This window comes from Stegostoma tigrinum, chromosome 16 (genome assembly GCF_030684315.1).
Source record: "Stegostoma tigrinum isolate sSteTig4 chromosome 16, sSteTig4.hap1, whole genome shotgun sequence".
Taxonomy (NCBI): Eukaryota; Metazoa; Chordata; class Chondrichthyes; order Orectolobiformes; family Stegostomatidae; genus Stegostoma; species Stegostoma tigrinum.
In genome coordinates, this window is record NC_081369.1 from 36500624 (window position 1) to 36518463 (window position 17840).

The 17840-nt window shown below is 42.6% G+C and overlaps 1 protein-coding gene across 2 annotated transcripts in view; it reads right to left on the minus strand.

Moving 5' to 3' along the window:
- The window catches only part of klhdc4 (kelch domain containing 4), a 99115-nt gene extending 86294 nt beyond the window's left edge, over positions 1–12821 (minus strand). The window contains exons 1-2 of one of the 2 annotated variants that reach the window (XR_007249139.2): positions 12647–12821; positions 2190–2281 (exon numbers count right to left, since the gene is read on the minus strand). Coding sequence is in view for 1 of the 2 variants with exons in the window: in XM_048546896.2 (XP_048402853.1) it covers positions 2190–2281; positions 12647–12790 (236 nt within the window). In the remaining variant the exon portion in view is untranslated. The remainder of the gene's footprint in view (positions 1–2189; positions 2282–12646) is intronic. The other variant, XM_048546896.2, reaches the window with a different exon arrangement.
- Between the last annotated feature and the right edge of the window lie 5019 nt (positions 12822–17840).

Here is a 17840-nt window from a genome sequence, read left to right on the forward strand (position 1 = left end):
AGCCCAGCTTGTCCCCGCCTGCCTAACTTGTTCTTGCTCTCACCTATCCCCTCCTCCCACCTCAAGTTGCACCTCCATTTCCTACCTACTAGCCTCATCCCTTGACCTGTCCGTCCTCCCCGGACTGACCTATCACCTCCCTAACTCCCCACCCATACTCTCCTCTCCACCTATCTTCTCCTCTGTCCATCTTAAGTCAGCCTCCGCCTCCCCCTCTCTCCCTATTTATTTCAGAATCCTCTTCCCATCACCCTTTGCTGATGAAGGGTCTAGGCCCGAAACGTCAGCTTTTGTGCTCCTCAGATGCCGCTAGGCCTGCTGTGTTCATCCAGCCCCACACTTTGTGATCAAGTATAGGAAACTCACTTACTTTCATGAGTTGGAAATGCAAAACAGATACACCAACATGAACTGAGCCCTACTTTGAATGCCAATTTGAAACTTCTGAGTTCAATGAGTGAATGACTTATTTCAAACTTCTGATATTTCTCACATTCATTTAGCAATAGGGGTCATGTTGAACATAAAATTACTGTTGAATGAGAAGTGAAGACTTCTCATATGTTTCAAGCAACTGATGAGGCTAAACAAAGTGATTATCTGCAGTTTGAGATAGTAAGAATTGCTGATGCTGGAGTCAGAGGTAATACAGTATGGAACTGGAGGAATACAGCAGGCCAGGCAGCAACAAAGGAACAGGAAAGCTAATGTTTCGAGTCAGGACCCTTCAGAAATGGGGCTTGTCTGAATCTCTAAAGAAGGGTCCCGACCCGAAACGTCAGCTTTCCTGCTCCTCTGATGCTGCCTGGCCTGCTGTGCTTCTCCAGCTCCACACTATGTTATCTACAGGTTTGTGATGCTTTTTAAATGCAATGCAGAAACTCAGTTCCTTTCTTGCTAGTGACCTGATTGCTTCTGCCCAAACATCCAGACACAAGTAATTCAGCAAGTAACCACATAGCTGTTGGCAGATTGCCTTTGTCATCAACAATTGATCACTATTCCACAGATTAATCAGCTACTAGTGGTCAGCTAAATCTCCATCCATACACAGCTCCTTCAGCTCATCATCAGATCATCCATGACTAGGCTTTCCCCACTGGTTGAATTAGTAGCCGGGTACACAACACTTATTTTTAAAAAAATTCATTCACAGGATGAAGGCATCACTGGCTAGGCAACATTTATTGCCCACCCTAAGGGCAGTTAAGAGTCAGCCACATTGCTATGGGTCTGGAGTCACATGTAGGCCAGACCAGGTAAGGATGGCAGTTTCCTTACCCAAAGGACATTAGTGAACCAGATGGGTTTTTCCAACAATCGATAATGAATTCATCGTCATCATTAGGCCAAATTCAAATTCCACCATCTGCCATGGCGGGATTCGAACCCAGGTCCCCATTATCTGGGTCTCTGGACTAACAGTCCAGCTACAACACCATTAGGCCATCGCCTCCCCTTACAAATGGTGTCAAGTATCTTGTATTTAAAAAGTGCTAAACACTTTCAACAACCTTTGGCTTTTAAAACACTCTCGCATGTCAAAAATACAGATAAATGAAAAGATACAATCTTTACAGTCAAGAGGAATATTTTCCATACAAAATCGTTCCAGTTCATGATGTCTTGTCAGAGATGATGATGAAACACAAAGTTATTATACCTTTTAAAAGAAAGGTAATTAGAAACAACAGAGTGGTGCGGGGAAAAGCCTTCAGAGTAGCAGCAGAGTTGTGCAGCATCAAAATTCTGCACCATAAAATTCTAAATTCCATCTCCTTTAAGATAGCTGTTCTTAGTAACTTCTGCTATTAGGGAGTAAAAATTGAAAGAACTGCAGATGGAACAAAAACATAAGTTGTTGGAAAAGCTCAGCAGGTCTGGCAGCATCTGTGAAGAAAAATACATTAATGTTTTGGGTCTGGTGACCGTTCCTCACACCTTTCCATAAACTTTCTCCTTAAGTCATCAGATCAAGTTCTGAAACAAGACAATTAAGGTAAAGTGTGCTGAATAGTTTTTTCACGTTCCTTTGTTCCTTTATCTGTAAATTGACTTCAAAAGAAAGTTTAAAATATGACATCTCTGCCTAAGCAATTGTTCAGAAAGGAAGAGAAGTGAGACAAAGGCTAAAATTCAAAACTGCCAGTCTAATCAAAGAACATGACTTCTCTCTTTCCATTACTTACCGCGGCAAAGGATGAGAACAGGCCACCTCTGTGATTTGCGTCTTTTTTGCATCAAGTTGCCTGAATTCTGCTATTAGAGTTTCTAGATCTTCCTGAGTGGATCAAAAAGAATTTTGTTTAGTGAACTCTTTTCAGGACTTCAACATAACTTAAAATATGACCGATGACAAACATTAATGTCAATAAAAATAAAAACGTAAAATGAAGGTTGGGGGCCGGGGGGGAACCAAAAAATCTGCTCCAGAAATCCCACTGATTCAGGATTAGAAGTGACAGCACAGTAGTATTGTTACTCGTCTATGGTCACTAGATGAATTTGACTTCAACAAAACCTGGAATGAAACATCTAATAATGACTTGAATCAATCAACCATTGTCAACTATCGTAAAAGCCCATCCCGTTCTTTAACGTCCTTTAGGGAAGGAAAGCTATTGCCCTTATCCTTTCGGACTCACGATCTGGCATTCACGAGACTCCACTTCCTCAGAAATGCAGCGGACTCTGAAATGGCCCAGTAAACCATTCATTTGTATGAACACTGAAATGTCTCAAAAAAAAGAGATCTGAAACGAGATGAACTACGTGGTACTGAACAAGACACCAAAGTGACAACATCAAACCACGTCTATCCTGTAAGGTCCTCCTCACCAAAATCCGCATGCCAATGCCATTATTGAGCAAGATGTCTTACAGACTCAGTAACCTGACAATCACATCCACAGAATAATACCTTAGACAGTGACCTAGACAATCTTCACCACAGCTAGCCCACTAGGCAAGAAGAACCCTGCAAAGGTGCCAGCACAGCGGTATAAAGGAAGGAGGGGATGGCCTTGGAGTCCTCAACATTGACTACAGACCCCATCATGTTTCGTGGCATCAGACCAAAGAAATCCCCAGATGATTACTATGTACTGCATACTCTTGGTTGACAAATCAGTACTCCTCCATATCAAACACTACTTGAAGGTGGCCACAGGGCAGAATGTACTCACGAGTGGGGAATTCCAATGCCCATCACCATGGGGCTTGTTGGCCCCACTACTGACTAACTGGTAGAGTCCTAAGTTACTGGGCCTGCAGCAGGTGGTGATGGAACTAAGAAGAAAAACACGTTTGACCTCACTTTCAGCAATTTACCTGCCACAGTTGTATGTGGCCATGACAATATTGGTAAGATTGATCACCACACACTCCTTGTGGAGACAAAGTTCTCTCTTGACATTCAGAATACTTTCCATCATTTTGTGTGGTATAACCACTATGCCAAATGGGATAGACTTCAGACAATCATGAGGTATACTGGGCCATCAGTAACAGAACGGTACAAAATTTGCAACTTCATGGCCCCTCGCATCCCCACTGTACCATTACCATCAAGACAGGAGCTCAACTCTGCTTCAAAGAAGAATACAGGAGTGCCTGCTAGGAGCAGCACCATTCATGCCTTTAAATGAAGTGCCAACCCAGTGAAAGTAAAACTAGAACTAATCAAGCCACAAGTGACTAGGGAGCTAAATATTCCACAAACAACTAATAAGAAATGAGCAGTCTTGCCACACTTAACTGTGAATGTCGGTGGACAAATAAACAACTCACTAGAGGAGGACAGTCCACAAATATCCCATCCTCAAAAGAAGTGTGAGCCCAGCACAACAATCTTCAGCCAGAAGTACAAAGTACAAGATTCATTGTTGCGTCCTCCAGAGGTCCCTAACTTCATAGATGCCAGTTTTTATCCAATTTTAGTCACCCCATGCTATATCAAAAAATGGCTGAAGGCATTGGATATTACCAAGGCTATGGGGCTTGACAACATTGCAGCAAAAGTACTGAAGACATATGCTCCTGAACATGCCATACCTCTAGCCAAACTTGGAAAACTGGCACACATTCTGTACACAAAGAGCAGAACAAATTCAACTGAGCCAATTACTGCTCCATCAGTCTACAGGCAATCATCGGTAAGTGTTCAAGCAGAATTCACATTGCAACAAATTTCTAATTGACGCTCAGTTTGGGCACCAGCATAGCCGGGAAGAAAGGTAAAATGCAGGACCAGTCGTAATCTCAGGATTACTACCGTTGCCACCAGCTAGTTAGAGAAGAAACAGCAGGATATATAGGATGAAGACATTGCTGAAAAGATGATGTGAAGGCACGGGTTTCAGATTCATGGGGCATTGGGACCTGCACAAATTGGACAGGTTACACCTAGGCAGGGCCAGGGCTGATGTCCTTCTGTGCCAATGAATATTTCTCCTCTTTACTATTTTACTTGTAGATCCTCAGTGTTTTGCTTTTGCATACAAATGCAATTTGTTTCTTTACCCCAGTCATCAGTCTGTAGCAGCACCTTTTGCTTCTCTATGCCATGTGGTTTCAAACCTTAACAGAGATTGGGAACTGAGAGAATTCACAGATACAAACAGCCACTCTCTAGCAAGACATATTATACATCCAAAACAATCAGGCACTGCTGAATTACGAAAATATTCAGTTGACAGTGAAAATAATGAATCATGTCATATTATTTCTAGGTGATAATATGCTCACATGTACAACATGCTCAGTTGGATACCCTAACATTTCTTTGTTTATTTGATCCTTGTACACTTAGTACAATCAACATCAGCACCCCAGTCATTCCTCTACACATGGAAAATAACAAAAGATGACGAACTACTTCAAAAAAGCCCTGGATATAAACTTATGACACATTAGAAAAACAAGCATGTTTAAAGTGCAGAAAGGGATACTACCTGTCATGAACGGACAACAGCTTATGTTTTTCAAAACCAACAAATCAAAATTCAGAGATAATGGCAACTGCAGATGCATTTTTCCTGTTCAACTTTAGCACTGAAAAGCTGGTGATAATCAAAGAAAAAAAGTGGACTGAAAAAAACGAACTTTGTAGTGAATGAAACCTTTGAAGAGCAGGTGTGCATGCTGGAATGGATAGAGATAGAGGAAGCTGATGTGCTGAAAATCTTGTCAAACATCAAGATTGACAAGTTGCCAGGCCCGGACCAGATTTGTCCTCGGCTGCTTTCGGAAACGAGAAATGCAATTGCTTCGCCACTTGCGAAGATCTTTGCATCCTCGCTCTCCACTGGAGTCGTACCTGAGGACTGGAGAGAGGCAAATGTAATTCCTCTCTTTAAGAAAGGAAATAGGGAAATCCCCGGCAATTACAGACCAGTAAGTCTCACGTCTGTCGTCTGCAAGGTGTTCGAAAGGATTCTGAGGGATAGGATTTATGACCATCTGGAAGAGCATGGCTTGATTAAATGTAGTCAACACGGCTTTGAGGGGGGCAGGTCATGCCTCACAAACCTTAGAGTTCTATGAGGATGTGACTAGAAAAGTTGATGAGGGTCGAGCTGTGGATGTGGTGGATATGGACTTCAGCAAGGCATTTGATAAGGTTCCCCATGGTAGGCTCATTCAGAAGGTCAGGAGGAATAAGATACAGGGGAATTTAGCTGTCTGGATACAGAATTGGCTGGCCAACAGAAGACAGCGAGTGGTAATAGAAGGAAAATATTCTGCCTGGAAGTCAGTGGTGAGTGGTGTTCCACAGGGCTCTGTCCTTGGGCCTCTACTGTTTGTAATTTTTATTAATGACTTGTATGAGGGGATTGAAGGATGGGTCAGCAAGTTTGCAGACGACACGAAGGTTGGAGGTGTCGTTGACAGTATAGAGGGCTGTTGTAGGCTACAGCGGGACATTGACAGGATGCAGAGATGGGCTGAGAGGTGGCAGATAGAGTTCAACCTGGATAAATGCGAGGTGATGCATTTTGGAAGGTCGAATTTGCAATCGGAGTACAGGATTAAGGCTGGGATTCTTGGCAGCGTGGAGGAACAGAGGGATCTTGGTGTACAGATACGTAGATCCCTTAAAATGGCCACCCAAGCAGACAGGGTTGTTTAGAAAGCATACAGTGTTTTGGCTTTCATTAGCAGGGGGATTGAGTTTAAGAGTCGTGAGATCTTGTTGCAGCTCGATAAAACTTTGGTTAGACCGCACTTGGAATACTGCGTCCAGTTCTGGTCGCCCTATTATAGAAAGATGTGGATGCTTTGGAGAGGGTTCAGAGGTGGTTTACCAGGATGCTGCCTGGCCTGGAGGGCTTATCTTATGAAGAGAGGTTGACTGAGCTCGGACTTTTTTCATTGGAGAAAAGGAGGAGGAGAGGGGACCTAATTGAGGTATACAAGATAATGAGAGGCATAGATAGAGTTGATAGCCAGAGACTATTTCCCAGGGCAGAAAAGGCTAACACGAGGGGTCATAGTTTTAAGCTGGTTGGAGGAAAGTATAGAGGGGATGTCAGAGGCGGGTTCTTTACACAGAGAGTTGTGAGAGCATGGAATGCGTTGCCAGCAGCAGTTGTAGAAGCAAGGTCATTGGACATGCATATGGTCACAGAAATTTGAGGGTGCATACAAGAGGATCAATGGTCGGCACAACATCGTGGGCTGAAGGGCCTGTTCTGTGCTGTACCGTTCTATGTTCTGTGTTCTATCAAAATGAAGAACAGCCGTCATTTTGCAATCAACGGAACATCATAATGGTCAAATCAAAAGGAACCAAGGGAAAAGTTAACCCACGCTCGAGATCTGGGCTATTAACCTTAGAATTTTGTTTTCAGTCTTTGCCTGTCCTAGTAGTAAAAGTGAAGCTTCACAAATATCCAAAGCATCATCCTCCGACACTTCCGCCACCTGCAATCCGACCCCACCACCCATGACATTTTCCCTCCCCACCCTTATCTGTTTTCCAGAGGGACCATTCTCTCAGTGACTCCCTTGTCCGCTACACACTTCTCTCCAGCCCCACTACACCCAGCACTTTTCCTCGCAACCGCAGCAAGTGCTACACCTGCCCCTACACCTCCTCCCTCACCCCCATCCCAGGCCCTAAGACCACCTTCCACATCAAGCAGATGTTCACCTGCACATCTGCCAATGTGGTCTACTGTATCCGCTGTTCCCGTTGTGACCTCCTCTACATCGTGGAAACCAAGCAGAGGCTGGGGTCCGCTTTGCGAAACACCTACGCTCGGTGCACAACAAACAACTGCATCTCCCAGTTGCAAACCATTTCAACTTCCCCCTCCCATTCCTTAGACAACATGTCCATCCTGGGCCTCCTGCAGTGCTATAACGATGCCACCCAAAGGTTGCAGGAACAGCAACTCGTATTCCGCTTGGGAATCCTACAGCCCAATGGTATCAATGTAGACCTCACCAGTTTCAAAATCTCCCCCTCCCTTAACCACATCTCAAAACCAGTTCATCTTGTCCCCGCCTCCCTAACCTGTCCTTTCTCCCACCGCCATCTCCTACCTACGAGCCTCATCCTGACCCCTTGACCTGTCCGTCCTCCCTGGACTGACCTATCCCCTCCCAAATTCCCTACTTACACTGTCCTTTACTGACTCCGCCTCTGCCTCTTTGACATGTCTATCTCCTCTCTACCTATTTCCTCTTTTATCCATCTTCTATCCGCCTCCCCCTCTCTCCCTATTTAAGAATCCCCTTCCCCTCCCCCATTTCTGAAGAAGGGTCTAGGCCCGAAACATCAGCTTTCCTGCTCCTCTGATGCTGCTTGGCCTGCTGTGTTCATCCAGCTCTACACCTTGTTATCTCTAATAATAACTGAGCGTGTTTTTGGGTTTTAAGTCAAATAATTGTACATCGGGAATCCTTTCCTTTGTCTGGCCATTTGTTGGAGACAAGTGTAGGCCGAGAAACAAATATTTCCTCTTAATGATAAAACATCGTATGAATTACTTTTGCCCTGAATAGCTATCAGTCTGTCAGGCAAATCTGTCACATTGGTGGTCTAAATAGGAATTTATACATTTTGTGACATCTTGTTAAACAATGGGACACGAACATCATTGTGCCCCGCTCAGATAAATTGTGACATGGTCACTTGCTTAACTGAGAATTAGTTATTAATCCGACAGACTATGAGGCAAAAATAAGCAATGCAACAACAGGGTGGAAGTCAAGCTACAATTTGCACGATTCCACTTGGCCATTCCCTGAGCACATGACAAACTGTTTTACAAATTATCAATATATAGTCTGTACATCTTCACAACTGACTAACCTGTCAGCCATTTGCCTCACCGATGGAAGTTTCACAAGTAAATTTGGTCTGTTCTAGAAATACAATATAGCAGCACCTATGCTACACTCTTGGAGAAACAATTTTTTTCTGACAAAACCTTAAACTGAGGTTCCAGGTGCCCTCCACGCTGTATGTTAAAAAGCATATAGCAAGATTTGAAGAACAGCAGGAGAACTATTTTAGTGAGCAGAACAAGTTTTCTCTCAAAATCACAGAAAACAATTATGTCATTACTCAAATTACTTTCTGTGAGGCCTTGCAACATTGGTTACATTTTGTAAAGTACTTCCTTGTCAAGTATTTTGGTATGGTCTCAAGTTGTGAAAGGTGCAACATAAACAGTAAATTGAACTCTTAGAAGTGAGTTACAATGACTCAGATTGCAACATAATTACATAATTGAAATCTAATACCCTGAGGATTCATCTTTCTTCCAACAGCGATTCACCACATGCATTGTTGAGCAAGACTGCAAATACTTTAGCTTTATCGTATCTACTCACACTGATCTTCACTACTGTTGAGGACAAGAAACCTCATCTTCCATTTAATTAGTTAATTGCACACTATCTTTCATCTCAAAAAATTGCAAATCAGCAAGATTTCAGCCTGTTGTCTGAGGGATCACTTTGCTTTGTCAATAATATACTATTTATAGAATCACAGAATTTCTTGACTAGCGTGGATATAATCCTCTATTGAATCTTCATAGGTCAGCATCATGTTTTCCCACATTGTCTGGTTCTCTCTTACGCTTCTCCACACTCCTTTTGAACTAGAATTTGATACTGCTTAATGATAACAAAGAGGTGGTCCTATCTGGTCATATAGTTAGCCTGTGGTGACATACAATTCTGTTGTCCTTGATGGTGGAATTCATCATAGGTGCCAAGCTTTGAGTTGTCAAAGTTGCTCTTTATTGCACTTCAACAGGGTGGTGACACCACAAAATAACATTGTTTGTGAACTCAATCTGAGCAGGATACTTGACCTCCACAATGCAGTGTAGAGATACTCCTACCAGTAAAAATGGAAGAATCTGTGATATGTAGATATCATTGTTTTCTTTTCCTCTTTTCTTTAAGAGATTGCCCAAGGATCATGAACTAAAATTAGTAGTGGAACTTATTCTCAACAACCAAATTAACATAACGTCTTCAATGTAGTGTAATAGCCCAAAACACTTTACATGACTATTAGTAGACAAATATGCACACCAATCCAAAGAATAAAACTTTAAAAGCTTGGACAAAAGATAGGTTTTAAAGAAGCATCTTAAAAGAAACAGCGGGCTTCTTCGGCTGGAAATTCTAGGTGTAGATGCTGAAAACTTGATAATAATTGTCACAAAAAAGATGCAATGAGTGAACATGAGGATCAACGAGCCTAAATCCAGACATATGTGGACCAGGAAATTCAGCATGTTTCCAAGTATGGGGATAATAAGTGACTGGGACTAAGTGCCAGATAGATAGGATAAAGACAGATGAATCTAAAACTATAGATGGCAGAAGATGGGAGACAATGGAACAGCACTGAAATAGTACAGCCCAGATATTATGACAAATGCTTATAATATATTATTTGAGTACTACTAAAAGAATTTTGGCAAAGCTTTTTATCTTGCAACATTTTCTAAATAATCTTGACTGCACTAAGAATTATGCAAATAACCAATTTAGGATTCTCCATTGACTTGCAGTGTGGTGCAATTGTGCATTCTGAAGTTGTAAACTTTCTGTGGATTGCCACTTTGCGATGATGGGAAGGCTCGAATTTTCCATTCATCACGGCTGTGATGGCAAATGAAGGTCACAACGGTAGGGAAAGTTTCCTTGCCAGCAGAACCTGATTGGCCTTCCATTAAGAAATTTCATTGCTGAGTAGGTGGGATAATGAAAGGGTTGAAAACATTCAAAGTATTTCCCCCCATTAAGCAGTCACTTTCAACCTGCTTCTCTCCATAGATATACAACTTTAGGGAGTTAAGTGTTTTATATCATTTATTATGTTATATATAATTTGAGAGTGTTACAGATGTTTGTGATCTCCTGGAATGACAGCAAAGGCTCAAGGGGCTATATAGCCAAGACAGTTCTAATTTCTTAGGTTCTCACATCTTCCCAAATTTCTACTTCCTAGAATTATCCACAGCACTGCTATGGTTACAGATCAGTTGCAGAAACTCCTGCAGGACTGCCATGGTTATGACACGCCACGGTTGCAGAAATGTCCAACTTTGAGAATATTTCCTTTGGTGTACGACAACACCAAACACTTTAGTACAGTACAGGAACTGAGCCTTTGGTCCAACCTGTCCATGCTGACCAGATATCCTGTACAAATCTAGTCCCATTAGCCAGCATTTGGCCCATATCCGTCTAAACCCTTCCTATTCATATACACATGTAGAATCTGTTTAAATGTTGTAATTTTATCAGCCTCCACCAGTTCCTCTGGCAGCTCATTCCGTACATGCACCACCCTCTGCGTGAAAAAGTTGTCCCTTAGGTCCCTTCTAAATCTTTCTCTTCTCACCTCAAAATTTACGCCCTCTAGTTTTGGACTCTCCCACCCCAGGGAAAACACCTTGTTTGTTTACTTTATCTATTCTCCTCGTGATTTTATGAACTTCTAAGGTCAACCCTCAGCGTCACATGTTCCAGGGAACACAGTCCCAGCCTATTCAGCCTCTCCCTATAGCTCAAACCCTCCAACCCTGACAACATCCTTGTAAATCTTTTCTGAACCCTTTCAAGTTTCACAACATCCTTCCCAAAGCAGGGAGACCAGAATTCCAGGCAGTATTCCAAAAGTGGCCTAACCAATGTCCTGTACAGCTGCAACATGACCTCCCAACTCCTATCCACAATGCACTGACCACTAAGGACAAGAGTTCCCAAATGCCTTTTTCACTACCTTGTCTATCTGCAATGCCACTTTCAAGGAACTATGAATTTGCACTCCAAGCATGTCTGTTCAGCAACACTCCCCAGGGCTTTTCCATTAAAGCAGGGCCACCAATGATGAACTTGAGGAAACCTGGTCAGTGATGATTTTGTTTCACAAGTGGATATGCAAAGCATTTCCAAAACACAGCTGAGTACCATAAGGCATTGTGTTATAATTCAAGTCCAAAGTGCTGTCACTGTAGTGTGATTGTCCCTACTTTTGTGTTAGGAGGCTCAGATTCAAGTACCACCAGCTCCAAGTGTACGTAGTAGCATCCAGACAATTAGAAAGTATCTAATTCCAGCTCAATTTCAAATAACCTTGGCTGTGAAGGATAATTTTTCAGATAATGTTCACTTTGATTTACCAGAGATCCAAATTCAAACAGGGGAAAGGCGAGCAAGGGTGTAATTATAGCAGCCTGATTTGAGTTTACTTCTTTATTCATTCAATTCGTTTATAAACTTCAGCATTGATGCTACTACAATGCAAATGAACAAACTTTTTAAAAATGGAATTTTTGCATTCTATTTGTAGTTTCCATTAAAACCCCTTTACTCAAAAACACTTGAACATCTATCAACCATAGTAATGATATGCTCATTCAAAACCTAAATTAGATATCAGAATGATCTACTTGGAGGGATGATACTCATGGGCCAAAAGAAATTTTAATCGTCCACAATTAGGTTTTAAGAACAGAACCAATCAGGTGCAAGTAACCCAAAAAGTGCAAACACAATATCACTCTTGCCTAACTGCAAAGTAGTTTCTACTACAAAACACTAGAGCCTATAGTAATTCCAAAATCAGATCAAGCCTATTTAAAAAAAGTGTTTGTGTGCTCTTTTGGAACAGGAGTATATCTAAAATAAACATAAGATTGTATGTCAAACACTTCAGAGCTCTCTTGGTGTTGACGTCAATCAGGAGTCAAAAGAGGATACAGATGATACAGTCGAGTTGGGTTTATGGCAACAGAGCAACATAAAACAACAATGATTTCACGTTTATAAGGCTGGCACATTCCCGTTGCTCTCTCCTTGACCTCAAGACAGCATCAACTCCTTGTAAGAAATGTAATTTCATTGCGGCAACAGAAAATAAAAGTGCAGGTAAGGCAATAAGTGGATGTGGATACATGAAACGTGCACGTGACTGCATACTCCTTCCCCACCCCCATCTTGAGTTTTAAGTTAATAACTCGGACAAAAAGGGACAGATTGTCATTAACAGTTACAGGTCTAGAAAAGGCACAGTGTTATCTTTGCAAAGTCTGAGGCCTAAAACCGGGAGCAAGGTGACAATTACCACTGTCTCCCAGCCTCTTTCTCTCCCAGTCACATTCCTCACCTCCTCCTTCTGAGAACGTTTGGCGACCTTTTTCTCCATCTTGGCCGCGTTTTTATCAGCTCCCTTTCCCTTCTTATCTTTTTTATTTTTTTTCCCCATTATGCGACTTTCCTTAAGCCCCTCACTACATACAAACAAACACATCCGGGTCAAATGTTATCGTCACAAGGGACACGCACGGCGTAAACCGCTTCACGTTTGAGAATACAACCTCCCGCGCAGCTCTCAATGTTTCAATTCATCTGAGAAATAATAGAAATATCAAACGCCAACGCTCTTTCTGCAGCTTTGAGTCTCACAAGGCTCCACGGCGCCGTCATTCGGCGACTGGCCAGCATTGCAACTTACATTAAACTGCTCTTGCTGGAAATCTGAAATTCACTCAGAAATTCGTGGAGAAACTCAGCAGGTCTGACAGCATTTGTGGAGCGAAAGCAGACTTAAAGTTTCAAGTCTGGTGACCCTTCTTCGGGAATGATAGTAACTAGGAAAAGGCGATACATATGCTGAAGATAGGGTGGGAAATGGGGAGCATTGAGAGCTACGGATGGAGATGGAGCCCAGCCAGGGAGAATGACAGTTTGGCGTACAAAACAATCAGATGTTGGTACACTAGGGAAGGAAAAAAGCTGATAATGAGGACCATAAATGGGTGAACTTGGGTTGGCTTTGCTGAAAGCAGCCCATATCGTGACAGGGCCTGGGCTGGGTAAAGGATATAAAAGGTATTCAGCTTCTAGAATTATTGGACTTGATATTCAGCCCTGAAGGCTGCAAGGTTCCCAGGCAGAGAATTAGATGTGCTGAGGGAGTACTACAGCAAGCCTGAGACAGAAATGTTGGCCAGGAATCATGGTGATGTGTTGCAGTAGCAGGCAACTTGAAGCTCAGAGTCATTTTTGTGGACTGAATGTAGGTGTTCTGAAAAGCAGTCACCCTGTTTTCACGTCATCTCCCTTGTGCAGAGGAGACCACATTGTGTGCAGTTACTACATAGACTAGGTCGAGTGAAGTGCAGGTAAATTGCTGCTTCACCTGGAAGGTGTTGTCTTGGTTCTTGGATATTGAGGAACGTTGAAGTGAACAGACTGCATGTTCTGGCATTCACTTCAATCTGCCCGTGAGAACACACCCACAATACACACAACTTTGAAGAGTTCCATTCTTACCAGCAATACATCGTACACATCTCTTTGACAGTGTCATTGCCCCAGGTCAAAGGCTTGTATTTAAAACATAGAACATTACAACACAGTACAGGCCCTTCGGCCCTCGATGTTGTGCCGACCCGTCATTCCAATCTCAAGCTCATCTAACCTACACTATTCCACGTACGTCCATATGCTTATTTCTTCTTTCTTTTCCAGTTTTGGTTTTAAAAAAACCACATACCTGGGATCACAGAGCCAGGATCGACATATCAGGGTTCAAAATTCCTAATATAATTAATAAATAGTAATCTACATAGTCCCAAAGGAAAGTCACCCAAGTGATGCACAATACAATGATTGATAAACCAGGTGTAGAGCTGGATGAACACAGCAGGCCGGGCAGCATCAGACGAGCAGGAAAGCTGACATTTTGGGTCTCAAAGGGTCCAGAACCGAAACATCAGCTTTCCTGTTCCTCTGATGCTGCCTGGCCTGCTGTGTTCATCCAGCTCTACACTTTGTTATCTCATGCTCCAGCATCGGCAGTTCGTACTATCTCATAATGACTGATAAGGTGCCTTCGCTCTCGGCTGCTCTTGGTGATACTCCAGTTGTTGCCGCAGGTGATGTACAGGTAACCTTCTCTCTTGTGTCAGCTTGTAACTGAGATGCAGGTGGCAGTTGTCCTTATTATGGACTGGTCAGTGGCAGGACAACTAGACCTTCCTGCTCCAGCAAGAATGCAAGGGCGGCAGGCTCTGTTACATAAGAACCACGAGGAGGAGTAGGCCATCCGGCCCTTCGAGCCCGCTCCACCATTCAATAAGATCATGGCTGATCTTTTCATGGACTCAGATCCACTTACCCGCGCTCTCACCGTATCCCTTAACTTCTTTATTGTTCAAAAAAAACTACCTTCAAATACGTTTACTCAAGTAGCGTCAACTACTTCACTGGACAAGGAATTCCATAGATTAAAAACTCTTTGTGTGAAGAAGTTCCCTCTCAATTCAGTCCTAAATCTGCTCCCTCTAATCCTGAGGTAATGCCCTCTTGTCCTAGCTTCACCTGCCAGTGGAAACATCCTCTCTACTTTTATCTTATCTATTCCCTTCATAATTTTTTTATGTTTTTAAATTTTCCCCCCTCAATCTTCTGAATTCCACTGAATATAATCCCAGTCCTCTCAGTCTCTCCTCATAAGCCAACCCCCTCAACTCCGGAATCAACCAAGTGAAGCTCCTCTGCACCCCTCCGGTGCCAGTACATCCTTTCTCAAGTGAGGAGACCAAAACTGCGCACAGTACCTTGTATAGCTGCAACATAACCTCTCTGCTTTTAAACTGAATCCCTTTAGCAATGAAGGACAAAATTCCATTTGCCTTCCTAATTTCTTGTTGTACCTGTAGACCATCCTTCTGTGATTCCTGCACAAGGACACCCAGGTCCCTCTGCATAGCAGCATGCTGCAACTTTTTACCATTCAAGTAATAATCCTTTTTACTATTACTCCAACCAAAATTTATGACTTCACATGTATTTACATTATATTGCATCTGCCAGACCTTTGCCCACTCACTCAATGTATCTATGTCCCACTGCAAAGTTTCAAACTCCTCTGCACTTTGCTCTGCCACTCATCTTAGTGTCGTCTGCAAATTTTGACACCCTACACATGGTCCCCAACTCCAAATCATCTATATAAATTGTAAATAATTACGGTCCCAACACTGATCCCTGAGGCACACTAGTAGTCACTGATTGTCAGCCAGAATAGCACTCATTTACCCCCACTCTTTTCTTCCTGTTAGTCAACCAATCCTCTTTCCATGCTAATACTTTACCCCTAATGCCTTGCATCCTTATCTTGTGCAGCAGCCTCTTGTGCGGCACCTTGTCGAAGGCCTTTTGGAAATCTAGGTACACCACATCCACTGGGTCCCCATTGTCCACCTTGCTCGTAATGTCTTCGTAGAATTCCAAAAGATTTGTCAAGCATGACCTACCCTTCATGAAACCATGCTGCGTTTGCCCAACAGGACAGTTTCTATTGAGACACCTTGCTATTTCTTCCTTGATAATAGACTCAAGCATCTTCCCCTCTACAGAGGTTAAGCTAACCGGTCTATAATTCCACATCTTTTGTCTACCTCCCTTTTTAAACAGAGGCGTTACATTTGCCGTTTTCCAATCTGCTGGGACTGCCCTAGAGTCCAGCAAATTTTGGAAAATTACTGCCAGTGCACCTGCTATTTCTCCCGCCATCTCTTTTAGTATCCTGGGATGTATTCCATCAGGGATGGGAGACTTATCAATCCTTAGCTCCATTAGCTTGCCCAACACTACCTCTTCCATAATAATGATTGTTTCCAGGTCCTCACCTACCTTTGTCTCTTTGTCAATTACTGGCATGTTATTAATGTTCTCCACTGTGAAGACCAATACAAAATACCTGTTCAATGCCTTGGCCATTTCATCATATCCCGATTGCTCCCTCAGTGGAGGAGTTCATGTGCTCAAAACACTGAGACATAATGGTGCACAAACTGAATGAGCTCTTCTATCACAACCCAGGACCAAGCACTGGTTCGGGGAGGCTTGTGTGGCAATAAATCTCATACTATTGGTCAATGTAGAATTGTCTCACTTGTCACTTCAGAAGCCTTGCACCTGTGCCCAGGTGAGCATGTTTGTGCATGTTACTTATCCTACAAAGAAAACTTCCCACAACTGCTTTTGGTCTGTCGTCCCTTCTTGCTCATTTGTGACGTATGATTCTCTTACTGTCAGCTTTTCTATTCATGCATAAGGCCCAACCAAAATTCCACATTTTCTGAGGACACAGGGGATACTGCAGCAGCACTGGCAGTGTCCCCACCCTCCAGTCAGCCTGTGGGTGACATAAGAATGTAATCATAAGAACTCGTCTCTGACAGTAGATGCCTCTGCAGAGCTGAGGCTTTCCATTTCAGATAAAGCTTTGGCACACCCCCTTCACTGGCAGAATTCAAATATTGTTCCATCCTCTTCTCCAAGTATTCACATTTCTCCAATTCCCACTTTTTCTAGTTGTATCCTTTGTGATATCCATTGCTGCCTCTACCAGAGCAGTGAGAATGGTGAGCTGAGGCTCTTGTCTCGTTGGGTGCCCTTTTGTCTTGCAAGAACATATGAGAAAGAAATATGGCTGTGTGGGCCTCTTTAGCAATATGATCAATCCCTTTATATAAGAAGCTGCATATATTAGTGCTGTAAACTCTTCAATAATAGTATGCATGTGAGTTTTTACAAGGTGATTATGTTTAAGGATAATTCTTTAATTCAAGCTAAACTGCAGTAACATGGAGATCAATGGGATTTGTCCCTAATTCTACCTGACAACCATGGCAAAGTTACTGTGGGGACTCAAGTTACGAAGAGTGAGGTACAAAATGTTCTCACCTGCAACACAGGCAGGAGCACTGGGCATAACTCTGGGCAGGCTTTTGGTTTCTGAAAATTTTAAAAGAAAGAGATCACGAGAGAGATCTTAATGAGAGACAAGCACTATCTGCTGTGGGAGAGAGAACATGCCCCTTTCGTGGGCTACCCCAAGCAAAAATATGGGAAGGCACGTTGCCAAAGAGATGCATCCTGTCACAGTGGAAGGAATCCCCAAAGCACAATCCAGGTCTGGCTAATGAGCAAACAAGTTGTCAGAGTTGGCCTTACTGCTCATATTTAGCTTGAGGAGATTTCTCTAGAAACTGGGAAAAGTATATTTCGATGGCCACTCTATTTTACAACAAAGCAAAATACAAAGTCTTTTAGAGTCTTTTAGACCAGTTCCTGGGAAAAATTGCTGTTCAATTGACAGCAGGGAGTAAAGTGTAACTATCGTGTGGAATTCTGTTCATCTTAAAATGTCCATGGAAGAATATCTTGAACTGTTTCCTGTATTAATTGCCTAGTAAATCCTGCTTAAATAAAAATACATTGAATGAAATAAAATGCAGTAGTTTTAATGGTGTGAGATGGTAACATAAATGACAACTTGCATCAAA